This window comes from Dictyostelium discoideum (assembly GCF_000004695.1).
Source record: "Dictyostelium discoideum AX4 chromosome 2 chromosome, whole genome shotgun sequence".
Classification (NCBI taxonomy): Eukaryota; Evosea; class Eumycetozoa; order Dictyosteliales; family Dictyosteliaceae; genus Dictyostelium; species Dictyostelium discoideum.
Window position 1 is genome coordinate 2,495,485 of NC_007088.5, and position 27,647 is coordinate 2,523,131.

Below are 27,647 nucleotides of genomic sequence, written 5' to 3' on the forward strand. Positions count from 1 at the left end.
AAAACTCTAAATTATATAAAACTAAATAAATTATTATTTTAATTATTATTGTTTAATTGTAATCATTACTGTAACAACTGGTGGTCGGTATCATCAGTGTTAATTTTTCCTAATGATTTCTTTATTGTGTTGGTTATTGCTGCTGAAGTTATTGGTGTTGTAATGTTGGGTGATGATGGTGGTGTCGTATGATTATTCAATTGTTGTTGAGATTGTTGATTTATTAATTGAATGTGTTGTTGAAGAAGTTGATTTTGTTTATCTATTACCTGCTGCTGTTCCCTTATCTGACGTTGCTGTTCATTGAATGTTGATACCTGTGGTTGTTGCTGTTGTTCCTCATTATCCTGTTGTTGCAATTCATCATTATCAATATCTTCGTTATTATTAGTTGACATTCTCTTAAAATAAATTATTTAATAAAATTTAATTATTTATTTATTCTATTATTAAAGTAAAATGATTAATTATTTAAGAAATAAATGTACACAAAATTAATTAATGACCGTAGCCCTATCGTGTTTTTATTGTTTGTATATATTTACTACTGAGGTTGAATTGGAAACCTAGTTTCCTTTTATAGTCCTTAGATTTGAGCGAACTCAAATCTATTAACTACTCCAACCTCGGCCGATAGGGTTAGATCCAATTTAAACTACAATATTATATTATTTTAATTTAATTATTATTTTATATGGTGATTTTGTGTGTGGCATTTTTAATATCTGGTATCTAATATCTGTTATGAAAACTTTTGTGAAATTCAAATTAATTTAATTTTTTTTTTTTTTTTTTTTTTTTTTTTTTTTTTTTTTTGAAAATTAAATTTAATTTTAAAATTAAATTACAACGGGAGAAAACCCCTTTAAACAAAACAATAAAATAAATTATTATTATTTTCTGAATTGTATGTGTCATAACAAAATGTTGAAACAAAACTATATTCTAAATTATTATTATTTATTTTTGAATTATTGTTTAGTTGTGTTTAGTGAGTTTATTATATAAAATGAAACAATTTATTAAAATGAATTAAGTTAGTAATAATTAATATTGAATTATCAATTCAATATTAATAGTTATTTTTTAAATGTTCTGTTTAGAACATTTCATAAAATTAAATAAATATTAGTATTAACAAGATATTTTTTTGAGATCTTGTTACAATTACTATTAATTTTATTAAAAACTTATTAATATTAACAATGTAATTTAATAATTAAATTTTGTTTATATTTTTTTTTTTATTAAACTTTGTTTATATTTTTTTTTTTTTTTTTACTTGGGCTGGTTGTTGATTCTAACAAGCAATGTCGCCAAATGTAATAGCCTACTTTGGTTATAATCTACAGAGATGACCATTATATCAAAAGGGAATATTCGATCCTTTTTCTATAGAATGACCTTATCTAATTCTGACTTTATCACATCTCCTAATTATGCCAATAGCTATTGAATACAAAATGTAAAGCTGCAGTGAATATAACTAATTTTAATTTATTTATTTATATGGTATTTATTTAGTTTAATTTAATTTTTAGTTTTATTTATTTATTTATTTATTTATACAATTTTTAATTTATTTTAATAGAATTTTAAATAAAATTTAATTTTGTACTGAAATTTTTGTAATATTATTTAGATATTAATTTTAGATTTTTATAATTATGTTAATCGGTTTTTGTAATATGTAAATTGATAATTGAGTTTTTATGAATACAGAGTTTGAATAAATATCAAACTGTAAATTATTAATTTAGTGATTTTGAAAGAAGAGATTTGATTAATATTTGTAAATTGTTGAAATTTAATAATTATTTCTTTTGAATATTAAATTAAATAATTATTTTTTTTTTGAATTGGATAACGCAATTTTGAATGTATTATTACTTTTGATTAAAACATCTTTTTTGTCCAAATTTTTTTCTAAATCTTTTTTTATATTTTTTTTTTTTTTTTTTTTTTTTCATTTATAGAGAGTACTGAGTGAATTATTGTATTTTTTGAGATGTTTGGGAAGTGCTATTGCGTGAAGAGGTGAGTTCCATTGTCTGTTAAATTGTAATAACTTTAGAGATTAATGAGTCTAATTTATTTTGTTCTTCTGGCCATTGCTTTGATTTGATTCTTAATGTTTTGTTTATAACCGCTTGTGTCCTATCCCATGCAACTCTTTGTGTTTTAATTAGTTCACGTATGACTTGTTGTCTATGAATTACTATTTCTATTTCATCGTGGATGAGTTTGTTTCTTTTGTGCCAAATTTTTTCGAATATAATAGCTATTAAATTGGATATTAGTGCAATTTGTAGATGGTTTAAAATCTTAACATTCCAGGTGTGTCCACACTTGGTTAATGTGTAGTTGAAGATTTCTTGTGTGTTTTTGATGTGGGCTTTGCAGTTGAAGAATATATGTTCTGAAGTCTCATCTTCCCCATACTGTTGGCATGGCATGTTGTATATTTTTGGTAGTGCTTTCTGTGTGTATCTCCATAATAGGTCTCTACCTTCCATGTTTATTATTTTTTTAATTTCTTTAAATGGAAGGTGTTTGCTATTCATTTTGATCATTATTTCTTTTTGGCCAGGAGTTAATTTTGGATGGTGTTCATATAAATAAAATAATTAAATTTTCTTGTTTAATCAAATATTTCCATATAATTCCTCATTGGTGTAGTCGGTAACACTCTAGTCTTTCACACTGGTACCTCGGGTTCGATTCCCGAATGGGGAGTTTTTTTTACTAAAATTGATATTTTTACGAAGTTCGGTTAAAACCGAAATACACCGCTTTTAGGTAAAAAAAAAAAAACGGTTAAAACCGAAAATATACACCGCTTTTAGGTAAAAAAAAAAAGTTAAAACCGAAAATATAAAAATAAAAATAAACAGTTTTTCGTTTTTACAATTTTCATAACAATAATAAACTCTTTATTTGTTGTAATTATTATCTCTTTCTTAACATATATTTTATTTATATATTTATATTGCATAACTTATAAATTCAACATTTTGTAAGGTTTTTCGCAAGTTACTAAACTTCAATTTGATTTATATATATTTATCTATAAATTTAACAATTTGATTTAATTTTAAAGATTAATAATTTAAATATTCATTTTTCAACAAAACAAATTCAAATTGTGGAATTTTCATAAACCATTGTTTTGAAAAAAAAAAAAAAAAAAAAAAAATGGTTTGGGAGATATTATTAAAAAATGTTGCGATATGGCGATGAAAATGTTTTTATGACATTGAGAATAATAAGAATTTTATAAAAAAAAAAAAAAAAAAAAAAAAAAAAAAAATCAAAATTAACAATTTTTTAAATGACCACAAAATGATAACCGACAATATTAACAATAATAGTAATAATAATAATAAAATTATAAAATTACCATTATATATTCAAAAATATATAATTAAAATATTATGTAAACATATTGATAGAAATAATAAATTAATTGATTTCATTAAAATTGAAGATATTGATTATAGAGATAATGAAAAGTTAATTAAAGAATTAATGATTTCATTGGCATTAGTGAATCATGATTGGTTTAAAACATTATCAAATAATTTAACAGTTTCAATTGATTTTAATTATAATTTAGATTTTGAAAAAAATTTTAATAATAATAATAATAATAATAATACTACCACCGAAATAATGACAACAAAAATAAAAACATCAGAATCAAAAGATTTTATTGAAAGAATTGGAAAATTTTCAATTATAAAAAAAGAAAATGTAAAAACATTAAAATTACATTTTGATCATACAGATGAATTATTTTATTATAAAAATAAAAAAGATGGTATTAAAGTTTGTTTTGATTTTAATTTAGCAAATAAAGGTATTGAAAAATTAGTTAATTATCAACAACAACTACAACAACAACAACAACAACAACAACAACAAAATAATAAAGAAAATATAATATTTAAAAAATTTATAGTTAGAAACATTAATTTAAAAAATAGTCAAATTTTAGATATTATAAATTCTCTTTATCAAAGTAATAGTACAATGATTAATTTAAAATTATATAAAATTAATTTTAAAAGATTTCAAACCGTTGAATCAATTGAAGAATTTGGAAAAAGAGTTCAAAAAGTATTATCAATTTCTACTGAATATTGTCCATCAAAAGAAGTTTTATTTAAATCATTAGATATTTGGTCAAAAAATTTAGATTTTTTAGTTATTAATGGTGAGAGTGATATTGATGGTATACCAATAATTAAATTATTATCTTATTCAATTAAACAACAACAACAACAACAACAACAACAACAACAACAACAAAAACAACAACAACAACAAAAAGAAAAAGAAAAAGAAAAAGAAAAAGAAGAAGAAAAAAAAGAAGATAATTTAAAATATTATTTATCAAATTTATCACATTTTGAAAATTTATATTCAACATTTTCATTGGGTGATTTAAATTCATTATTTAAAACATTTAGAAATTTAAAATTATTTTCAATTAATTTTTGTTATGATAATTTAATTTATTTATTATCAAATAATGTTGAAAGAAGAGAATTGGGTTTAGGATGTAGTTGTGATAGTTTTTTAGATGGTAGTGGTGGTAGTTTAGGTTTATTAGTAGAGAATAAAACTTTTTCAAATAACTGGCAAGTTTTTAAACAATTATTTAAAGAGAACAAAACAATGAAAAAAGTTACATTTAATCATTGGTGCCGAGTTAGAGGTGGAATTTTAAAATTCCCAAAAAATAAAAAAACTCCAACTTCATTTAATAAAGAGATTGGTTCATTAATTTCATCAAATAAATCAATTTCAACATTTTTAATGTGGAGTTCAACAACTACTCAAGTGATTGAAGAAATACTCTTGAGTGGTAATAAAACGATTACACATTTTGAAACAGGTGCAATTAATAGTACTTGTGATTTTGATAAATATTTATTGGATTTAAATCGTTTAATTAATGAATATCAACATATTAAAAGTTTTGATTTCATTAAAAATACTTATATTTTTTCAAAAAATTCTTATCAAAATGAAAAATTAAAAGTTTTTAAAAGAGAAATTAAATTAAATCAAAATTAAATAAATAATAATTAAAAAATAAATAAATAAAAAAAAAAGTAATAATAATAATAAAAATAATTAGTTTTCAAAATTTTAAAAATAATAAAAAATCCAATTCCCATAAAAGTATTATTTCTAATTGATAACGTTGTGAAATTTCAAAACAATTAAACTTTAAAAATTTAATTAAATTTTGGATTATTTATTTTGTTTTTGTTTTTTTTTTTTTTTTTGTTTTTTGTTTTTGGTTTTTTATTTTTTTGTTTTTTCTTTTTTCTTTTTTGTTTAATTATTTATTTTATTTTATTTTATTTTGTTTATGTTTTTGTTTATATTTGTTTTTATTTGTTTTTATTTGTTTTATTTGTTTTATTTTGATTTTGTTTGGGATTTTGTTTGGGATCATCCAACACAATCAGAAACACTGATTTCATAAAAATATAGTTCTTTAAACTTTGATTTTTTAATTTTAGTTTTATACCAACCAACCCATAATATTAATTAATATTAGTAAAACTAATTATTTTTATTATTATTATAATTATTAGAATAAAAAGTATTTTAATTATTTACCTTGATTGAAAATTAAATAATTCCCATATTTTATTCTGTGTTTAATGATTTATAAAAAAGTTTTTTTTTTAAAAATTTAATTAAGAAATATATTATTTAGTGAAACAGCTGTTTAATATACAATCTACCTTTCAACAATGCCCGAGAATGAAAAGATATATCTTAAAAAAGAATAAAATCCTTTGATTCTCTGGCAATTGGATTAGTACCGATTCATACTAAATAAACTAATAACCAAACAAATATTTATTAAAAAAATAAAAAAATCCACATTTACATAAAACAACCTATTTCTAAAAAAAGTTATTTAAAAAAATTAATTATTGTTTGTTTGGTTGGTTTTTTTTTTTTTTTTTTTTTTTTTTTTTTTTTTTTTTTTTTTTTTAATAATAATAATTACCTCTTTAATTTTGTCAAAGAATAAATTATATAAAAAATTATTTAAATAATTTTTTTTTTTTTTTAATAACAATTTTATTGTTTTTTTAAGTATATTTTTTTTTTTTTTTTTTTTTTTATATAATTATAAGTTATAAGTTATAACTTTGTCTTTTTTGAATGAAATAAAAAAAAAAAAAAATTACTTTTTATACTAAAAATAAAATAGAATTTTTCTATTAAAAGACTACACCGATTTGGAGAAACCAAAAAAAGTAAAAAATTTCTGATCTGATTGCATAAAAAAAAAAAAAAAAAAAAAATAATTTTAATTTTTTTTTCCCGATTAGACAAGTCCCCTAAAAAAAATCACTTTTAATTATTTCCAAAATAAAAATTAATTTAAAAAATAGTGATAAAAATTATATTTTATTTTATTTTTATTTTTTTTTTTAATTTATTTTAATCTGATTGTATGAAAAAAAAAAAGTTATAAAATAAAAGAGAAATTAAAAAATAATTTCACCCTAAAAACAGCATGCTGAAAATAATATGGTAATTTTGTGACAAATATTTGATGATATCATTTTGTGTATTTTTTTTTTTTTTTGAGTACTCTATTTATCTATACTAAATTCATATTAAAAAATAGATAAAATTAAATCAGTTATTATTGATAAAAAAAATTTCAAAAAAAAAAAAAATAATTTTGAAAGTATTGAAAATGAATGATAATTTTTTAAAAAATAAAAAAAAAAAAATTCAAAAAACAGAATGATTACATTCATTTTTTTTTAATTTTATATCATTTTGTGTATTTTTGAGTGCTCTATTTATCTATACTTAATTTATATAAATTATTAATAAATTTAAATTATTGTTTGAAAAAAAAAAAAAAAATGAAAAATAAAATTTATTTAAATAAATTTTAATTAAAAATTTTTTTTTTTTTTTTTTTGGTGTCTGGTTTGAATGTTACCAATATTTTTTTTTTTTTTTTTTTTTTAGATTGTTTTTATTAATAATAACCGATTAAATTTTATTGTTATGGTTGGATTATTAATAATAATAAAAAAACCTTTTCTTTTTTTTTTTTTTTTTTTTTTTTTTTTTTTTTTTTTTTTTTTTGAAAAAATAAATATCTTCTTTATCAAAAAAAAAAAAAGTAAATCTCATATCATGGAATATTTTTTTTTTTTTTGAAATTTTTAGCCTTTTTCAAAGATGGTTTTAACTGTTTTTTTATTAAAATTTTTTTTATTTTTTTTTTATTTTTTTTTTTTTTTTTTTTTTGAACCAAATTAATTACTAGAATCCTTAAAAATTTTTTTTTTTTTTTTTTTTTTTTTTTTTTTTTTTTTTTTAATTTATTTTATACCAAAAAAAAAAAAAAAAACCAAAAACTGGTATTATATATTTACACAACACAACACACTCACTCACAAATATTATAATGATGATGATAACTGATAATAATAATAATAATAGTAATAATAATAATAATAATAATAATAATAATAATAATAATAATAATAATAATAATAGTAAATTACCATTATATATTCAAAAATATATTATAAAAATATTATGTAAACATATTGATAGAAATAATAAATTAATTGATTCAATAAGATATATGGATATTGATTATAGAGATAATGAAAAATTAATTAAAGAATTAATGTTATCATTAGCATTGGTAAATCATGATTGGTTTAAAACATTATCAAATAATTTAACAGTTTCAGTTGATTTTAATTATAATTTAAATTTATTTAAAAATTATTTTGATAATCAAACAAATATTAATAATTATTTAAATGGTTTTAATTTTAATAATTTTATGAATTCAAATTTTAATAATAATAATAATAATAATAATAATAATAATAATAATAATAATAATAATAATAATAATAATAATAATAATAATAATAATAATAATAATAATAATAATAATAATAGTAATAATTATAATAATAATTTAAATAGTTTAAATAATATAAATAATTTAAATAATCAAAATTTTCAAAATTATCAAATAAATTCAAATAATTTAAATAATTTAAATAATTCAAATAATAATTATAATAATGAATTTTTATCATTTTTTGATTATTCAAATCCAATTGAAGATATTTTAAAGAATAATTCAAATATTGAATTTATTGAAAATATTGGAAAATTTACAATTATAAAAAAAGAGAATGTAAAAACTTTAAAATTACATTTTGATCATCAAAATGAATTATTTTATTTTTTTAAAAAAGATGCTGGTTATGAATTAAAATTTGGATTTAATACAGTTAATCAAGGTTTAAAATTATTATTAAATAATAATAATAATAGTAATAGTAATAATAATAATAATAATAATTATAATAATAATAATAATTATAATTATAATAATAATAATAATAATAATTATAATAATAATAATTATAATAATAATAATTATCAACAACAACAACAACAACAACAAGAACAACAACTACTACAACAACAACAACAACAACAACAACAACAACAACAACAACAACAACAACAACAACAACAACCACAACAACAACCACAACAACAACCACAACAACAACCACAACAACAACACCAACAACAACAACAACAACAACAATTATCAAATTTTAAAACATTTATATTTAGAAATATTAATTGTACTGGTGAAATTTTAAATCATTTAAATTTATTTTATCCTTGTATTGGTACGAGAAAAAATTTAAAAATTTTTAAAATTGCATTTGGATCTTCAACTAGCATTAATTTAATTGAAGAACTGGGCAAAAGAATAAAAAAAACATTTTCAATCTCTACTGATTTTTGTCCATCTCAAGTTGTTTTATTTAAAGCTTTAGATATTTGGTCAAAAAAATTAGATTCTATAGTTATAAATGGTCAAAATCAAATTGAAGGTATTTCAATTTTAAAATTATTATCAAAACCAATTCAACAACAACAACAACAAAATTATCAAAAATTAAATAATAATAAAAATAATAATAATTCAAATTCAAATAATAATTTAAATTTAAAAAATAAATTTAATTATTATTTATCAAATATTTCATATTTTGAAATTTTAAATTCAATATTTTCATTAAAAGATTTAAATTGTTTATTAAAAACTTTAAAAAATATTCATCATTTTTCAATTAGATTTTGTTATGACAATTTAATTTATTTATTATCAAATGAACAAGAAAGAATTCAATTTAATATTTCAATTTGTTCTTGTTCAAGTTTAATAGATTCTGAAAATTTCCATAATAATAATAATAATAATAATTTAGAATTAATTATTGAAAATTTTAAATTAAATTGGAAAATTTTTAAACAATTATTTAATGAAAATAAAACAATGAAAAAAGTTGTATTTAATCATTGGTGTAGATTTAGAGGTGGAATTTTAAAATTTCCAAAAGATAAACAAACTCCAAATACCTATAACAAGGAAATCGGTTCATTATTTAGTGCGAATGGTTCAATTAAAAATTTTTTAATGTGGAGTTCAACAACTACTCAAGTGATTGAAGAAATACTCTCAAGTGGTAATAAAACTATAACTTGTTTTGAAACAAGTGCAATCGACAATACTTGTAATTTCGATAAATATTTATTGGATTTAAATCGTTTAATTAATCAATATCAACATATTGAAAGATTTGATTTCATTAAAAATACTTATATTTATGCTAAAAATTCTTATGAAAATGAAAAATTAAAATCTTTTAAAAAATAAAATAAATAAAATTATACAATAAATGTAATAATTAATGAAAAAAAAAAAAAAAAAAAAAAAAAAAAAAAAAAAAAAAAGTTAATTTGTTGTTTGGTTTTATATTTTTACTTAAAGTATAAATTTAAAATATATTATATATTAAATATTTAATTTAATTTTTATTATTAATATTTTCTTTTTTTTTTATATTTAATATGATATATTTATATATAAATTTATTTTTATTATTAATGTAAACTATATAATATATATATTAACATTGGTTTAGAGGTAATCCATCTTCAATTGAGATTGATTATGGAAAAAGGTTAATTTACAAAATAAAATTGAACAATTTGATGATTTAAAAAGGTAATTTGTGTATCACGAATAAACTATTTGGGAGGGCTAAGCTAGGAAAGAAGTAATTTAAGGCAAAATGAATTTTATTGCTTGTAGTTATTATTTTTATTTTTTTTTTATTTAATATCGATATATTAAGATTTATTTGTTATGTTGGAGCGTCAGCACATTAAACTCAAAATAATAACTTTATAAAGAATATACAAAATAAACTAATTTACAAATGAAAAATGTAAATGAATAAATATAATAAATGAAAATGAATTTAATAATATAAATAATTATTGTAACAAAGAACTACTGCATACCTTACAAATTGTAATGAATCTCGTATTCTAACTTTATGGAATACTTATATTATTTTGGATATATCAATAAACGATGTGTGACCCTTGAATAATTAATAATAATTTATATAATCTATAGATATCACATCTTAATGAAACGTGGTTATTCCAGGTTAATGAGTGGATAGCAATTGAACGAGCATCAATAGGGGTATCAAAGAAATGATTAACAACAGTGATACGATCAGTTACACCAGTAATAGCAGCACCATGACCTTGTGAATATTGTTAATAATGACAGTTGACAATCCTCCCATGCCAATATTGTTAATAATGTCAGCTAAACTACCCCTTGCGAACAATGTTAATAATGTCAGCTGACCAACCTCCCTTGCGAACAATGTTAATAATGTCAGCTGACCAACCTCCCATGCAAATATCGCAAATTATGTCAGTTGACCCAACCACATTGATTACTATTCATTCAGTGTAAAGTGGATGCAAGGACATGCACAACTAATACTAACATACAGTAGTATCACACAATATAAAGTTTAACCAGATTCTTTAGATTAGCTACTCAAAAATGAGCACATATAATGTGTATGATTTTTATTATTATTATTTATTTGATATTAATTAATTATTTACTTGATCTAGATGTAGATATTTTAGTAATAATAGGTGTTAATTCGGATTTTTTTTAAATTTGTATTTCTGCATGCAATATTATGTGTGAGTTTCAAAAAAAAAAAAAAAAATAAAAAAAAAAAAAAAATAAATAAAATTTTAAAAACCTTAATAATATAATGTTAATATATAAAAAAATGAAATTATAGATCAAATAAATAAATGTTATTCGTAAATAGTAAAAACTCAAATAAATTCCTACCAATTTAATGTGGTTGACCTCATTCTTTTTTTAATTTTATTTAACCTTATTAGGTAAATTTCAGGGAAATCTAGATATTTAAATGGATAAAAAGAATGTGAGAGATGCGGGGTTCGAACCCGCGACCCCGGAGGATAGAGCCTAAATCTATTGTCTTAACCACTCGACCAATCTCCCGTGCATATGTTTAAAATTTTTTCACCAAACTCCTGTGCATATGTTTAAAAAAAAAAAACCTGGAACCCAAGTTAATCAGAAAATTTCCAGATTTTTAACTTTTTAAAGAAAAATAAAAAAAATAGAAAGAAAATAAAATGAAAATCACAAACAACACCACAAATATTAAGCAACACAAATGCCTACAAAAAATAAGCGAAATTGTGGATAAAACTCAATTAAAAAAAAAACAATTCAAATACGTCATAAACATCAATCACGAACCAGACGATAAAATAAAAAAAGATTTAGAAAAAAGTTTGGACAAAAAAGATGTTTTAATCAAAAGTAATAATACAATTCAAAATTCGAAACAAAAAAAAAAAAAAAAAAAAAAAGTAAACCAACCCCTCTTTTAGAGACCCTGTAAAAAAAAAAAAAAATAAAATAAAATGAGATCTAGCATCTCAAGGAGAAGCAAATAATAATTGCGTTATCCAATTCAAAAAAAAAAAAAAAAAAAACTGTGCATATGTTTAAAATTTATCATGTAATGTTTATAATTTATCATGTGATGCTTATAATTTTTTTGCTTTTAAAATCAATTATTCAAAATATTTTCTATGACCTTGTATTATATTTGGTGTTAATGCTGAATTATCTAGTGATTGGTATAAATCAAGAATTTCATTCTTTAATAATAATGTGTACATATAATCACCAACTCCAAACTCTATAAACAGAAGAACAATACTACATGTACATGTTCAGGTATAAACACATTAGCCGTCTCAACTGATCCACCATGGCCTCAAATAACTTCGGTTTACATTTTTGATTCACTGTTTACTTTATTAAGTCATGAATTTCTTTATTTTTTACTTTTTTTTTCTAAAAAATATAGTCATTTATTAAGTTAATTTGAGCAGTATAGTGATAAATTGAAAAATAAACTCTGTAGTTTTTCTTAAGTGTCCAAAACATACATAAAATAGTTTTTATTGAAGTGGTTATTTAGGTGCTTCACTTGATGAAGGTAATCAAACTGCATAGAATGATTTGATGGTTAAATGTTCAGATATGGCTTGTCGTGAAGCACTTAAAGAAGTTTCAAGAATGAAAATAATCATAATATTAAAAATTATAATATAAAATAAATTTCTCGTGTGTCGAGTATTTTCTTATGTTAATTTTATTTGCACAAAATTAATAAATAAAATAAAAGTAGTGTATATGAAAATAAGAAAAAAAAAAGTTTTAGAGCAAAAAAAGAAAAAGAAAAAAACAAATAATTCCAAAATTAGAGTACTTTTTAAAAATTATTTAATTATTTATTTATTTATTTATTTATTAATTAATTTATTTTTTAATTTATTGATTTATTGATTTATTAATTTATTATGATTATTTACATTTTTGTAACTTTAATAGCTTAACGTCATGTCATTTCTAAATATTTAATCTTTTCTAATTCTTTGCAGCTTGTTTACCTTTACCAGGTGAAGCTCCGAAATTACTAACAGAAGCATCGTAAAAAAAGCCACAGCTTTACCAATCCATTCTTTACTAAGTAATTGAGGGAATACACCAAAAAAAGAATGATTGACTTATACCACTATAAAGTAATGGTCACCAGTAATCGAATTGGTCTATCTTTAAATATAAAACTTACACTCTTTTTTTATTTGAACTATTGTCTGTATCTTTAGTTTTTCTTTTACCTGTTGTTGTTGTTGTTGTTGTATCATCTTGTTCCTATCTCCTGATGATGGTTCATATTAATACTTAGTTTGATTCTCTGCTATTTGTCCTTTACCATTAACTTTTGCTGGTTTACCCAATGTTGCAAATCCCAATATCGATAATGATCACCTAAAAATAAAACTTCATTTGCTAAACCTGCTATATCAATTATTGCCGCTGTACCTAAATTACCAACAATGATACCCCTAAAAATATTAAAAACCAAACTCCATTTGCTAAACCTGCTTTATAGATTAACTCAAAAAATTTATTTATTTTTTTATTTGTTTATTTATTTATTTATTTTTTTATTAACCAAAAAAAAAAGTAAAAAAAAAAAAGAAAAAAAAAAAAAAAGAAAAAAATAAATAAAAAAATGAAATTAAAAATTAGTAAGGGATGTAAAAATTTCAGTGGTGAAAAGTAATTTTATGAGGTGCTGGTGTATGTTCGTTGCCTTTTTTTTTATTTTTTTTTACTTTTATTTTTTTATTTCATATAAAAATTAGTTTTGAAAAAAAAAAAGAAAAAAATAAATTAAAAAAATAATTATTTTATTTCTGTGTGATTATTTTTTTTTTTTTCTTTGTAGAGGGTACAATTTCAAAAATAAATATATTGTTTTTCTGAGTCCATAAATTTCCTATTACACTAATATTTTTATTTTTTTTTTATCATTATTGTTTTATTTTTTTTATTTTAAGAGTGACCCATTATATTGATTCCTTTTGAAAACATTTTAATTTATTTATTTATTTGAATTTAAAAAAAAAATTTAAAATATATAGATATTTGGTTAAGAGAATTAAAAAAAAAAAAATTGAAAAAATTAAAAAAAGTGTTTGGGAATTAAAAAAAAAAATAAAATGGAAAATGAAAAAAAATGAAAAAACGAAAATTAATTTTAATTATTTATTGCTGTAAATAAAAAATTTATGGAAAAAATAAATATTATAATTCACCTTAAAAAAAAAAAAAAAAAAATTTATGACATTAGTTTTTATGGGTGTATCATGTTTTTTTTTTTTATTTTTTTTGAATACTGTTAGAATAATTATATAATCTGGTCTATTGATCAAAAAATAAAATAAAAAAAGATAATTATTTTTGATTAATATAAATATGTTTAACAGTAAAAAAAAAAAAAAAAAAAAAAAAAAAAAAAAAAAAAAAAAAAAAAAAATATAAAAAGCTTTTTGTTTTATAATAAAAAAAAATAAAATTAAATTTTATTTGTTTTTATTTTTTTTTAAAATTGATTAATAATTAAATTACAATTTTAATAATTTTTTAAAAAATTATTTGTTTATTCTAAAGCGGTGGCAATGTAATCAGCTCTTAATGAATAGACTTTGTTTTCATTCCAAGTGTAGAAAACACAATCAAAACCTTTGGTGGTAATGTTTCTTGGTTGAACACCAATACGAGTTTGATTGGTAGCATCAGTACAATCGATTTGATCAAAGTTGAGGGCAACCTTTGGGAGAGTAGCAAATTCAAATTGGAATTTAACTGGGACAACAACTTCACGTTTACCTGAACCGGTATTTAAGGCACAGTTATCGCCAGTGTAAATATCTGCACCAACTTGAGTGACTGAGCTTTGTACTGGTTGAGTGTAGAATTCACATCTTAATGAAATGTGGTTATTCCAGGTTAATGGGTGGATAGCAATTGAACGAGCTCTAATTGGAGTATCAAAGAAATGATTAACAACAGTGTTACGATCAGTTACACCAGTAATAGCAGCACCATTACGATATTCAGACCAGGTAACATTATCTAATGAATAACGGATTTTGTATGATGTAACCCATTGATCATGATCACCACGACCTTGGAGAGCAACACACATAAAAGTACGTGGAACTTCACAACCAGCAACAATGTATTGGTTAGTATCTACGATTGATGAACACCAAGCTTCTGAACCATCAATAGTATTGGTACCTTTGTTTTTATAGTTTAAAGCAGCATTAAATTGAGTGTGGACACCATTGTAATTGGTTGAGGTTCTTAAATGACATTGAGCATTTCCGAGAAGTGTAACTAAACCTTGGGTAGACATTTTAATTGTGTGTTGAATTTAAAAAAAGATAATTTGTATAAATGAAATTTTAATTTTTCAGTTTAATGATTTTAAAATGAAAATCATATTTTCTTTTTATAGTTTTTTTTTTTTTTTTTTTCCAATTAAAATTAAAGATTTAATTTATTTTTTTTTTAATTTTTTAATTTTGTAAAATGACCAACTATTTTTATTGAAAAAATTAATGGGTATAAATTTTTTAAAATTTAATAAAAATCACCCCACTTTTCAGATTTTTCCTAGCTGTCGCAATTGGTGTGAAAAAAAAAATAAAATTAAAATGATTGTAAATTTTTTTTGTAATGGTTTGATTATTAAAATTAATTTTTTTTTTTTTTTTTTTTTTTTTTAATTTGGTAAATTTGTAAATTTGGAATTTTTATGATTGAAAATAATTATATCTTTTTTTTTTTTATGATTTTTTTTTTTTTATTGATTTTTTTTATTTTTTTTTTATTGTTTTTTCAATGAAAAAAAAAGTTTTTATTCCTTAAAGATTGACGATAATTAATTTAGATTGGATATTATAAAAATACAGTTTTTTTTTTTTTTTTTTTATCATTTTTTATTTCAAATTTAATAATAATAGTTTAGAAATGGAAAAAATATAATAAACAAAATCTTGAATTTGGATTTTTTTTTTTTTTTTTTATTAAATTTGATTAAAAATTAAATTACAATTTTAATAATAAGATTAAAAATTTATTCTAAAGCAGTAGCAATGTAATCAGCTCTTAATGAATAGACTTTGTTAGCATTCCAAGTGTAGAAAACACAATCGAAACCTTTGGTGGTAATGTTTCTTGGTTGAACACCAATACGAGTTTGATTGGTAGCATCAGTACAATCGATTTGATCAAAGTTGAGGGCAACCTTTGGGAGAGTAGCAAATTCAAATTGGAATTTAACTGGGACAACAACTTCACGTTTACCTGAACCGGTATTTAAGGCACAGTTATCGCCAGTGTAAATATCTGCACCAACTTGAGTGACTGAGCTTTGTACTGGTTGAGTGTAGAATTCACATCTTAATGAAATGTGGTTATTCCAGGTTAATGGGTGGATAGCAATTGAACGAGCTCTAATTGGAGTATCAAAGAAATGATTAACAACAGTGTTACGATCAGTTACACCAGTAATAGCAGCACCATTACGATATTCAGACCAGGTAACATTATCTAATGAATAACGGATTTTGTATGATGTAACCCATTGATCATGATCACCACGACCTTGGAGAGCAACACACATAAAAGTACGTGGAACTTCACAACCAGCAACAATGTATTGGTTGGTATCTACGATTGATGAACACCAAGCTTCTGAACCATCAATAGTATTGGTACCTTTGTTTTTATAGTTTAAAACAGCATTAAATTGAGTGTGGACATCATTGTAATTGGTTGAGGTTCTTAAATGACATTGAGCATTTGAGATAAGTTGAACTAAACCTTGGGTAGACATTTTATAAATTTTATTATTTAAAAAGATAATTTGTATGAAATTTTAATTTTTCAATTTAATGATTTTAATTAAAAATTTTTTTTCTTTTTATACTTTTTCTTTTTTTAATTGGTTTTTTTTTTTTTTTTTTTTATTTTTTAAATTTAATTATTTTTAATTTTTTTTGTAAATTGACAAAAAAGTAATCATTGTTTAAATTTATTTTTGCAAAGATTTGATTTTTTAAAAACTAATTTTTAAAAAAAAAAAAAAAAAAAAAAAAAATTATTGGGGGCAAGTGAAATTTCCCAATTTTAAAATAATCTCAAACTTTTAAAAGAAAACAAAAAAAAAAAAAAAATCTTTTTACTTTTTGGGGTTTAACAAAAAAAAAAAAAAAAAAAAAAAAAAAAAAACAATCAATTTTTTTTTTTTTGTTTGGATTTTATTTTTATAATTTAATAATTATTTAATAAAATATTTTCTTTTTTATAATTTAATTTTTATGTTTAGTCTTTTAATTTATATATTTCTTTTTTTATTTATCTTTTTAAAAGCTATAATTATTATTGAGGAATCTAACTAAAGAAAATTATATTTTTTTAATTTTATATTAAAAAATTAAAAATATTTTAATACAGTTGATTAAAATGGTTTTTTTTTTTTTTTTTTTTTTTTTTTTTTAATATATTGATTAATTAGTTTATCTAAAATATCAATTTTTTTTTAATATTTTTGAATTTTAAAATTTAAATTTATTATTCTTTTTTCAATTTAAATAATCAAATTAAAAATTTTAATTGTAAAATATTGTATTAATATTATTGGTTTTTTTTTTTTTTTTTTTTGATCAATGTTATTAAACCATGTTCATGAATAATAAAAATTAATTTCAATAAATTCTTAAAACCGTTTGGATAATTATAAGTTCTCGCTAGTTCGATTCTGAATAAATGAAATAGGAATCGAACTAGCGACATATTCTATATAATTTTAAAATTTAGCTTCTCTAGGTTTCGATCCTAGGACCTCGAGGTTATGGGCCTCGCACTCTACCCCTGAGTTAAGAAGCTGTCGATTCAAGCTAACGAATCTTATGATTTTGTTGTAATAAAGTTACTCTATAAAATTAATACATATTAAATATGCATATTACATTACTAATTTTAGTTGACACACATTTAAATAATATAATAATAATAATAATAATAATACTGTCAACTCATTATAAATAATATAAATACTAAAGAATAATTTTATAAACAATATTGAATATTAAATATAAACTAATATTAAATAAAGATAACAAAGTATTATTCAATTATATAATTATTAATTATATATATTTATAAAGCTAACAAGCTTTATTACATTTGTGTAATGAACGTCGTATTCCAATTTCTATTAAATAACAGCAGCCTGGGAAAAACAAAAAACAACATATACAAACTAATCAGACAAGAAAAAAAAGCAACCAACAACGAACAAACAAAAAAATTCAAAAACATCATCTCCCTACAACTCGAAAGATTTAGCAAACACTGGAACTCACCACTACACACAGTAGCACTACCATCAAACCTCAACAAATATATTACGTCACTAAACACACTCTACACCCCCCAACTTAAAAAAAAAAAAAAAAAAAAAAAAAAAAAAAAAAAAAAAAAAAAAAAACCATACAACCTTAAAAGGCACCTGTAATATCTAATAATAAAATTAATAAAATGAGTTATATCTCAAGAAGAAGCAACTAAAAATTGCGTTATTCCATTCAAAAAAAAAAATTCCTATTAAATACTTTTAATAATTTGACCCTTGAACACACAGAAATAATTAATAATAAATAATAAAAAAAAAATAATATTATATCTCTTATATAAAAATTATAAGTTTAGTTTGTGCACAATTTGGAATAAAACAACAATGAATTTTTATTTTATTTACTATTTATACTAAAATAAATTTTACTAAAATTTCTGAGAATAAAGTAAGAATCTTGTATTTGTTAACGTCTTTTCAGCTACAGATCTATTTCTATATTTGTATTTTACCAGGGATAAAAACTTAAATATAAATTTATGTCGCTTAATTATTCGCGATTATTACATTTTTCATCATTTGAATATATAATAATTTCCATTATTCAAGATTCACAAAAAAAGAAAAAAATTAATAAAAGTAAAAAACATTTTGAAACTTGTATAAAATACATAATATACGTGAACACACAGAAATAATAATAATAATAATTTATATATATAATATATTTATCTCTTTTACTACTAAAAATAATGTTTATCTTTATTTTATTTAAACTATTTATACTAAAATTAATTTTATAAAGAAACGAATTTTTTAAATTTAGATCACCAAAATACCTTTTTTTTTTTTTTTTAAAAAAAATCATAATTTTCTATTGCAATAACTCTTTTTTTTTTTTTTATATATTTTCAAAATTTTTTTTTTTTATTAATTATTATTTAAAAATAAATATAATATAAATTTTAAATATTATTTTAATATAAATATAATATATTTTATTAAATATTTACACATATTAATTTTTTTTTTTTTTATTTTTTTTTTTTATTTTTAGAAGTTTTAAAGATTTAATTAAATGTAAAGTATGTACTATAATGTGTTCACAATCAATATTTTATAATTGAGATCTTGGAGTTTGTATTTTTTGTATTAAAGTAATGATAAAGGAAGAAGATGAACAATTAATTAAAAAAGAAGTTAAATCTATTTCAATTGAAGATGATCTTTATGATGAAGATAGTTATTGTTTGGATTGTGGGCAATTTAAAACACACTACTCCAGACATTGTAGTAGTATTCATCAACAAGTTAATGTTAATAAAGTTATAATGGATCACTGTAAACGTTATCCCAGAGAATCATTTAGAGGTAAAAAATCAAAAAAAAATGGAGATCAATTGAATATTCCATTTAAGTTATGGTTCAAGTCATTATAATTTTGGTAATACTGATGACAAAACAAGTATCCAATGCTTCAATTGTATAGAATTTCATCCCATTCAATACCTTTAACTGATGCTGATGCTATAATTAATTATTATTATTATTATTATTATTATTATTATTATTATTATTATTATTATTATTATTATTATTATTATTATTATTATTATTATTATTATTATTATTATTTTCGTTTTTTCAATATTTCTTTTTTATTTCATTTTTAAAGGGAACAAAATATAATAGTTTGAGCAAAAAAAAAAAATTAAAAAAAAAAAAAAAAAAAAAAAAAAAAAAATTGGCGCCAACCCCAATAGAAGTTTACACCAATCAAAATTTTCAAAAAAAAAAAAATAAATTAAAATAAAATAAAAAGATGGCTTTTTTAAATAAGTGACTTTATTTATTTGTTTTTAAGTCTTTTTATATGAAAAATGAAATAATCAAAAAGAAGTTGTTTTTGTTGGTTGTTTTTGTATATCTCTCTTAAGATTGTATATCCAAATGATGAAAATGTAATAATCGCCAATGAATAAGCGACATATATTAACATATATAGTTTTCATCCCTGTTTGAGAAAGGATCTGTAACAACAAAAATGCACTATTCATTCAGTGAATGTTCAGGATTTATCAAATTTTTTTCTCCAAATTAGAATATCTTGGAAAAAAAGACAGCCATTATGGAATCGATATGGTACAGAAGAAACCAAATAAAATTCAACGATAACACTACAATAATAACAGAGAACCAAATAATTCATAAAATCAAAAAAGCGAGAGATGCCGAATGGGATAGAACAAGAAAGATAGTAGAAAAGCAACTACGTCAAGAACTAAGATGCACTGATAACCGAGAGTCAATCAATAGGACCGCATCAATAAAAAGAAGACTCGAAAAATTCAGTCACAACTGGAAATCGAAACTCATGACCATAAACATCCCGGAACACTTCAGACTTTTTTTTTTTTTTTGAATTGGATAACGCAATTATTTGCTTCTCCTTGAGATGCTAGATCTCATTTTATTTTATTTTTTTTTTACAGGGTCCCTAAAAGAGGGGTTGGTTTACCTTTTTTTTTTTTTAGAACACTTCAGACAACATTTAGTTATTTGATATGAAATGTAATAAAGCTTGTTAGCTTTATAAATATATAATTAATAATTATATAATTGAATAATACTTTGTTATCTTTATTTAATATTAGTTTATATTTATAATATTCAATATTGTTTATAAAATTATTCTTTAGTATTTATATTATTTATAATGAGTTGACAGTATTATTATTATTATTATTATATTATTTAAATGTGTGTCAACTATAATTAGTAATGTAATATGCATATTTAATATCTATTAATTTTATAGAGTAACTTTATTACAGAAAAATCATAAGATTCGTTAGCTTGAATCGACAGCTTCTTAACTCAGGGGTAGAGTGCGAGGCCCATAACCTCGAGGTCCTAGGATCGAAACCTAGAGAAGCTAAATTTTAAAATTATACAGAATATGTCGCTAGTTCGATTCCTATTTTAAAGAATTAAATTCCATATTGATTTAATTTTAAAAAAATTAAAAGCCTACAGTTGATCAAACGGATACTAGATACAGAAAAACATATCCATCAATCTAACATCAACTACATTCAATCTATCTACTCTACACACTAATTCCTTCAATCCTTGGATTGGGAATAAGAATAGATCTGAATAAACGATAAAGAAAAAAAAAAATAAAAATAAAAATCAAAAATATTTTTATATAAACACATAATTAAAAAAAAAAAATAATAAAAATAATCTAAAAAAAAAAAAAAAAAAAAAAAAATGAATTTTTTCGATAAACTTAAAGGTGAACTCAACTTAGGCGAAGAAGAGTTAAATAAAAAAACTATTCAAATAAGGTTATTCTACCCACATACCTTGGAATTAAATAGTAATTCAACAAAATTAATAGATAATTTCATAGTTAATGGTACTCTTAACATTGTCAGAAGACAAAAAGGTATAACAGTATTTGGTAGAATACTAAAAGAAAAATTCACATTATTACACGAGTGTTACAGCACTTTCAAGTATGAAGATTTCCCACTGCAAAAATTCATACTTTACACCCCAGGATATCACTATGTCCACTTTTACACATTTACAAAAAACATAATAAAAAAAATAAACAATCAAATGGTAAAAGAAAACTGGGGATTGGAGCCATTACTAATAGATGAATGCAACATAGTAATGCTACCAGATGTGATTAGATATTCATGCATTCTATTATTTAACAAAGAAGATGATATCTCAATCATTAAAACAAACATTGATGCTATAAAAGGTAGTAAGCATCCAATAAGAGCCTTCATCTCTGAATATAACAATAAAGAAATAAGAGATGTTAGAAAAAAAAAAAACACAAGTAATAAAAATCAACAACCAACAACTACAAATACAACTAAACCAATACCATCAACTCCACCAACAACTAATGCATCAACAACCACACCAATAACAACCACACCAATAACAACCACACAAACAACAACCACACCAACAACAATCACACATCAATTACCAACAAGCAATACAACAATCAACAACCTAAACAAAACTACTACTACTACTACTACTACTACTACTACTACAAAACCTATCAATAAAATTACTACAAGCAATGGTACCAAGTTTCCAATTGCCAGTAGTATTAGAAAATAATGGAACAATTAAAATTATTACTATGGAACTGCAGAGGTAATCAATCAACCAACGCTAAGAATAAAACAGAAGAAACGATAAAAAGAATTGGCACTCAATTAACACTCCTAACTGAAACTAATTTCAATGGATTCAACCACCACAAAACAATGTTCAACTTTGAAAGAATAGATCATGGTTCAGGTAAAGGAACTGGCATAGCAATAGAAAATAGAGATACAAGAAAAGGCCACATATCAATAAACTTCAAAGACGATGATGGTAGAATACTATCAATTAAATACAATTCCTTTAATTCTATCAACATATTATTGATCAATGCTCCAGCGACTATATCTGAAAGAAACACCTTCATAATCAACTCAAAATCACTGTTTAAAAAATATAATTCAATCAACCATCAAATAATAGCAGGCGACTTCAATAACAACCACGATTGCAACAGCTTCTTCGGTACTGAATTACGTAAAATAATAGACCAAGACATGCTACTAGATACTGGTATTGAAGAAAACACTCCAACATTTCCAAGATCAATGAAGAGACTAGATAGAATCTACTGTCATCCAACACTACTAAACCAAAATTCAAAACTGGTAGTCCACAACACAGTATTCAACAAATCAGATCACTTTCCCATCACAATCACAATACAAACCAACAGAGAAACAACAACAACAACAACAACAACCAAACTAGAAAGACTCCCTTGGACATTATGTAAAGAAATTCTCAACAACAAACATATACATGATGGGTTATCAGAATTAATCAGTAAGAACAAAGATAAGATCAAATCAGTGGAGGAATGGACGAAATTTAAAAATAATGTCATCAGAGATTATTTAAAAAAAGAACAAAACAAAATAAAGAAAGAAAAGAACAAAAGAAAATACGTAATCCACAAATTACTTGGAAATAGTGATATCATTCCAAAGATGAGAAAAGAACTCAATGAAGAAATAAGTAGAATATTAGAAGAAGAAAGAAAGGTAAAAGCATGGGATATAAAATTAAAACTCCACCTGCATCAAGAAACACCAAGCAAATACCTCACAAGTATCCTTAAATCCAGAGCCAAAGATAAATCAATATTCCAAATAAAAGATAAAGATAATAAGACCATATCAGATAAAGAGAACATAGCAAAAAGATTTGTTGAATTCTATCAAGATCAATATGAAGAGAAAGAAGATAACGAAGAAACCCACAAGAAGTTATTAGAAAAATGGGAAGTAGACGTTGATTTAATCAAGAAACTCGAGATAGACAGACCGATAAGAATACATGAAGTGACCAAAGCAATCAAAACTTCAAGTATCCACAAATCTCCAGGTTTAGACGGTATCAATGCACTATTCTACAAGTACCACATCAACTCAATAGCAAGAATATTGACTATAGCTTTCAACGACCTCCTCACAAATAAGAAAGAAATCCCCACAAAATTCAAAGAAGGAGTAATAACAACAATATTCAAAAAAGGAGATGAACTAAACATTTCAAATAGAAGACCAATCACCCTTCTCAATACAGATTACAAAATTTTAAGCAAAATTCTCAACAGTAGATTATTAGATATCACCAGTAAAATTATCAACAAATTTCAAAACGGCTTTGTTCCAAACAGGTTCATCCAAGACAATATTCAGATCATGAAGGAAGTAATAGAAATAAGTAACAAAAGAAAGAACAATACACTCATTACCTTTTACGATTTTAACAAAGCATTCGATTCAATCAGCCACAAGAGTATCACAAGAACATTAGAGCATATTGGTATCCCCCCAAAATTCACAGCGATCCTACTAAACCTACTCAAAGATACTAAAAACAAAATAAAGATCAACGACTTTTTAGTCAATGGAATAACAATCAGAACAGGAACAAAACAAGGAGACCCAATATCACCAACAATCTTTGCTCTAGTTTTAGAACCACTTCTAATAGATATCATCAATGATAATACAATCAAAGGCTTCACTCTACCAAATTCCAAATCATTAAAACTCACTGCATTTGCTGACGACATAGCAACCTTTACAAACTCCACAGAAGAACTAATGAAAATTAATACTAAAATCCAAAAGTACTGCTCAGCAACGTCATCATCGTTAAACAAAGAGAAAACAGTAATGATAGCAATAGGAGATAAACCACACGATCTACCATTCCAAGAGAGTACAGTCCCAGAAAGATATCTTGGCCTCAATTTCACCAAAACAGGTTTAAATTCAAAATACAACACTTTAATCCAAGAAATGAAAAACAATCTAATCAAATGGAAATCACAAGCAATAACGATGAAGGCAAAGATGACAATTCTCAAAACATACGTTCTATCCAAATTAACATACCATCAATACATGGATAATCTAAATGAAGAACAAATTGAGGAAATCAATAACATGACCAGATGGTTCTTATTCTCCTCAGTTAAGAATACATATACAGAAGAGAGAAAATACAAAACTATGATGAAAATAGACAGAGCATATGCAGATTGGAAAGAAGGAGGCATAAAATTATGGGATATAGAACTAAGACATATAGCATTCAAAATCTGGTACATGAACAGGCTACTCCATAACAACTACAACAACAACAACAATACCTTACAAGAATGGTACATGGAGCAATTAAGTAGAAAAAAGCCCACACTTCAACCCTCAACGATATGTGCAGACACTGGGGTGTATTCAGAGTCAAATTTTACCAAAACCATCCAAAGATAAATGAACTTCCAGACTGTATAAGAAACGACAATGATGAACCACTAAAACTGAAAGAAATTTACGAACTCATGATCAAAGACAGACACCCAACACCAAGAAGAACAGAATGGCAGAAGTTATGGGCGGTGAGATACAACACAGCAATACCCAAAGTATTCATAAACATCAACAGCATTTCTCACCAAAAAGGTAGAAACACCCTCTTCAGATTCTTCTCAAGATCACTTCCAGGTATCAACCACGAAAGAGACACCAGATGCAAGATCTGTGGCCACCTATTCAGAGACCCTTATTCTCACCTCTTCACTCTATGCCAAGATATCCTAGATATTGAAAAAACCATCATATCAACAGTTAACAAATTATCATTCATCAAAATCCAAAGATGGTCAATGGATACCTTAGACATATCAAAATACAACAGAACTGAGAGAATCTTCCCCAATCTCATAGGAATAATAGCACACCAATTATGGAAGATAATCTGTCACAAATTGTTCAACACTGATGAAAGCAAACCAGAGCCAAAATTCGAGCAAAAGGTCATAGAAACAGAATTACTAAATCTCATCGAAACTGAAAAATTCATCACACTAAAGAAAATCAAACACGACGAAGCAATACTAAAAAACACCAATCAAGATCTTCACAAATACAAATTCAACAAAGCCTGGCAAACCCCAGCAGCTCCGAACCCTCTTCCAATTTAAGTAGTAGTAAAAAAAAAAAAAAAAAAAAAAAAAAAAAAAAAAAAAAAAAAAAAAAAAAAAAAAAAAAAAAATATAATATAGTTTAAAAAATTTAATACAATTGAATAATAAAAATAAAACCGTTTAACAAACACCGCCGAAAAGACACAAGGACATTCCTTGAAGGTCTGATCACAGGTAAAAAAAAAAAAAAAAAAATATTGATTTAATTTTAAAACTGAAAAAAAAAATAACAATAAAAATAATAGTATCTTTTTTTCAAAATGAATTTGAGGGATGTATCCTTAGCTCTTATTGTCTCTTCTCTTCTTTTGGATTTATTGATTGCCTAGATTCTTGGTCTTTGAATTCTATGTCTAATAGAGCTACAGAATTTGAGAAATTCGGTATGTGTAGGATTATAATCCTATAAATTACTGAATATTTGATTTAATAGTTAAAAAGTGATTAATCAATATTAAAAAAAAAAAAATTATAATAAATGAAACATTTGAACATGTTACAATTGTTCCACCTTTTTTTCAAACTATTTAACAAAATTTACTTTTTTAATTTAATAAAATTGGTTTTGTTTATATTAAAAATAATTTTCCATCGATTTTTATTAAAAAAAAAAAAAAAAAAGAAAATCAAATTTTAAAACTAAAAAAAAAATATTATTTTTTAATTAAAATTTATTTTTAATATTGGTAAAGTCACCAGGGACTTGTTTTAAAATAATTAAAAATTTAGGATAATTTAAATAATAATATTTTAAAATTTTAATTTTAATATATTAATTTTTTTTTTTTAAAATTTTCTCTAGATATTTTTTTTTTTTTTTTTTTTTTTGATATTTTGTGATATTTTTAGATATTTTAGAATTTTTTTTTTGAAAAAAAAAAAAAAAAAAAAAACTATTTAAATCACACCCAAATTTTAATTATTTTTATTTTTATACATATTTTAAAAAATGAATAAAATGAATAATATTTTTTTAATAATATCAAGTATTATTTTATCTATTGTTATTTTCGTCAGTGGTGAATGTGCCATTGATTTCTCATCAGAGATTTCAGTTGGAATTTCAGATTCTCAATGGTCATGTTTAGCTAGTAATAATCAAAGAGTTATAATTCAAGTGTGGTCAGGAGGTGGTCAATATAATTCAAATATTTCATCTGTTGTATCGGCAGCAGAACAAGCTGGTTTCGATAATATTGATCTTTATGCATTTTTATGTAGTGAATGTGATGGTAATTATCCAGCATCAAGTGCAATTCAAAGTTTAGTTTCTAGTTTAAAATCCGATGGTATCAATTTCAATATGTTATGGATTGATGTTGAACAATGTGATGGTTGTTGGGGAGCAGAGAGTGATAATGCCGATTATGTTCAAGAAGCTGTTGAAACTGCACAAGGTCTTGGTGTTCTAGTAGGTGTATACAGTAGTGAAGGAGAATGGCCACAAACTGTTGGTAATTTATCAACTCTAAGTCAATATCCACTTTGGTATGCTCATTATGATGATAATCCATCTTTTTCCGATACCGCTTTTTATGAATTTGGTGGTTGGACTTCACCAGCAATGAAACAATATATTGGCAATACAAATCAATGTGGTGTTAGTGTTGATTTAGATTTTTATGGATCTGGTAGTGGTTGTTCAACATCCTCTGGTAGTGCATCTGGTAGTGCTTCTGGTAGTGCATCTGGTAGTGCATCTGGTAGTAATAGTGGAAGCAGTAATAGTGGAAGTAGTAATAGTGGAAGTAGTAATAGTGGAAGTAATAGTGGAAGTA

The 27,647-nt window shown here is 22.6% G+C and overlaps 13 protein-coding genes and 4 non-coding genes across 17 annotated transcripts in view; 10 read left to right on the forward strand and 7 right to left on the reverse strand.

Moving 5' to 3' along the window:
* Positions 1-65: 65 nt before the first annotated feature.
* Positions 66-398, reverse strand: DDB_G0273265 (hypothetical protein; the record flags this gene model as incomplete). Its single annotated transcript, XM_639593.1, has 1 exon — positions 66-398. The coding sequence occupies one exon, from the start codon at positions 396-398 to the stop codon at positions 66-68; it is 333 nt and encodes a 110-aa protein (XP_644685.1).
* Positions 399-1,651: 1,253 nt separating this feature from the next.
* DDB_G0273323 (hypothetical protein) lies at positions 1,652-2,516 on the reverse strand (the record flags this gene model as incomplete). Its single annotated transcript, XM_639594.1, has 2 exons — positions 1,652-1,741; positions 2,070-2,516. 2 exons carry the CDS (start codon positions 2,514-2,516, stop codon positions 1,652-1,654), a joined length of 537 nt encoding a protein of 178 aa, XP_644686.1.
* A 148-nt stretch (positions 2,517-2,664) lies between these two features.
* tRNA-Glu-UUC-7 lies at positions 2,665-2,736 on the forward strand. Its single transcript has one exon. It is a non-coding gene; the product is annotated as a tRNA-Glu (tRNA).
* A 606-nt stretch (positions 2,737-3,342) lies between these two features.
* Positions 3,343-5,082, forward strand: DDB_G0273169 (hypothetical protein; the record flags this gene model as incomplete). Its single annotated transcript, XM_639595.1, has 1 exon — positions 3,343-5,082. One exon carries the CDS (start codon positions 3,343-3,345, stop codon positions 5,080-5,082), a length of 1,740 nt encoding a protein of 579 aa, XP_644687.1.
* A 2,386-nt stretch (positions 5,083-7,468) lies between these two features.
* DDB_G0273173 (hypothetical protein) lies at positions 7,469-9,769 on the forward strand (the record flags this gene model as incomplete). The annotated part of the gene is made up of 1 exon (XM_639596.1): positions 7,469-9,769. One exon carries the CDS (start codon positions 7,469-7,471, stop codon positions 9,767-9,769), a length of 2,301 nt encoding a protein of 766 aa, XP_644688.1.
* A 999-nt stretch (positions 9,770-10,768) lies between these two features.
* DDB_G0273267 (hypothetical protein) lies at positions 10,769-10,891 on the forward strand (the record flags this gene model as incomplete). Its single annotated transcript, XM_639597.1, has 1 exon — positions 10,769-10,891. One exon carries the CDS (start codon positions 10,769-10,771, stop codon positions 10,889-10,891), a length of 123 nt encoding a protein of 40 aa, XP_644689.1.
* Positions 10,892-11,388: 497 nt separating this feature from the next.
* On the reverse strand, positions 11,389-11,467 carry tRNA-Leu-UAG-2. The gene has a single exon. It is a non-coding gene; the product is annotated as a tRNA-Leu (tRNA).
* A 394-nt stretch (positions 11,468-11,861) lies between these two features.
* DDB_G0273269 (hypothetical protein) lies at positions 11,862-13,422 on the reverse strand (the record flags this gene model as incomplete). Its single annotated transcript, XM_639598.1, has 3 exons — positions 11,862-11,870; positions 13,263-13,395; positions 13,418-13,422. 3 exons carry the CDS (start codon positions 13,420-13,422, stop codon positions 11,862-11,864), a joined length of 147 nt encoding a protein of 48 aa, XP_644690.1.
* Positions 13,423-14,495: 1,073 nt separating this feature from the next.
* On the reverse strand, positions 14,496-15,257 carry dscD-1 (discoidin I, D chain; the record flags this gene model as incomplete). Its single annotated transcript, XM_639599.1, has 1 exon — positions 14,496-15,257. The coding sequence occupies one exon, from the start codon at positions 15,255-15,257 to the stop codon at positions 14,496-14,498; it is 762 nt and encodes a 253-aa protein (XP_644691.1).
* A 723-nt stretch (positions 15,258-15,980) lies between these two features.
* dscC-1 (discoidin I, C chain and B chain) lies at positions 15,981-16,742 on the reverse strand (the record flags this gene model as incomplete). Its single annotated transcript, XM_639600.1, has 1 exon — positions 15,981-16,742. One exon carries the CDS (start codon positions 16,740-16,742, stop codon positions 15,981-15,983), a length of 762 nt encoding a protein of 253 aa, XP_644692.1.
* A 980-nt stretch (positions 16,743-17,722) lies between these two features.
* Positions 17,723-17,794, reverse strand: tRNA-Met-CAU-11. Its single transcript has one exon. It is a non-coding gene; the product is annotated as a tRNA-Met (tRNA).
* A 1,629-nt stretch (positions 17,795-19,423) lies between these two features.
* DDB_G0273271 (hypothetical protein) lies at positions 19,424-21,257 on the forward strand (the record flags this gene model as incomplete). The annotated part of the gene is made up of 3 exons (XM_639601.1): positions 19,424-19,634; positions 20,486-20,614; positions 21,220-21,257. 3 exons carry the CDS (start codon positions 19,424-19,426, stop codon positions 21,255-21,257), a joined length of 378 nt encoding a protein of 125 aa, XP_644693.1.
* tRNA-Met-CAU-5 lies at positions 21,130-21,201 on the forward strand. Its single transcript has one exon. It is a non-coding gene; the product is annotated as a tRNA-Met (tRNA).
* A 282-nt stretch (positions 21,258-21,539) lies between the features above and the next one.
* Positions 21,540-22,421, forward strand: DDB_G0273325 (hypothetical protein; the record flags this gene model as incomplete). Its single annotated transcript, XM_639602.1, has 1 exon — positions 21,540-22,421. The coding sequence occupies one exon, from the start codon at positions 21,540-21,542 to the stop codon at positions 22,419-22,421; it is 882 nt and encodes a 293-aa protein (XP_644694.1).
* Positions 22,422-22,570: 149 nt separating this feature from the next.
* On the forward strand, positions 22,571-25,156 carry DDB_G0273327 (hypothetical protein; the record flags this gene model as incomplete). The annotated part of the gene is made up of 1 exon (XM_639603.1): positions 22,571-25,156. One exon carries the CDS (start codon positions 22,571-22,573, stop codon positions 25,154-25,156), a length of 2,586 nt encoding a protein of 861 aa, XP_644695.1.
* Positions 25,157-25,262: 106 nt separating this feature from the next.
* Positions 25,263-25,866, forward strand: DDB_G0273329 (hypothetical protein; the record flags this gene model as incomplete). The annotated part of the gene is made up of 2 exons (XM_639604.1): positions 25,263-25,281; positions 25,346-25,866. The coding sequence occupies 2 exons, from the start codon at positions 25,263-25,265 to the stop codon at positions 25,864-25,866; spliced, it is 540 nt and encodes a 179-aa protein (XP_644696.1).
* Positions 25,867-26,818: 952 nt separating this feature from the next.
* cf50-1 (component of the counting factor complex) overlaps positions 26,819-27,647 on the forward strand; it is a gene marked incomplete at both ends in the record, with an annotated part of 912 nt that continues 83 nt past the window's right edge. Inside the window, one exon of the mRNA XM_639605.1 lies at positions 26,819-27,647. This exon is cut by the window's right edge and continues 83 nt beyond it. Coding sequence (XP_644697.1) covers positions 26,819-27,647 — 829 coding nt within the window.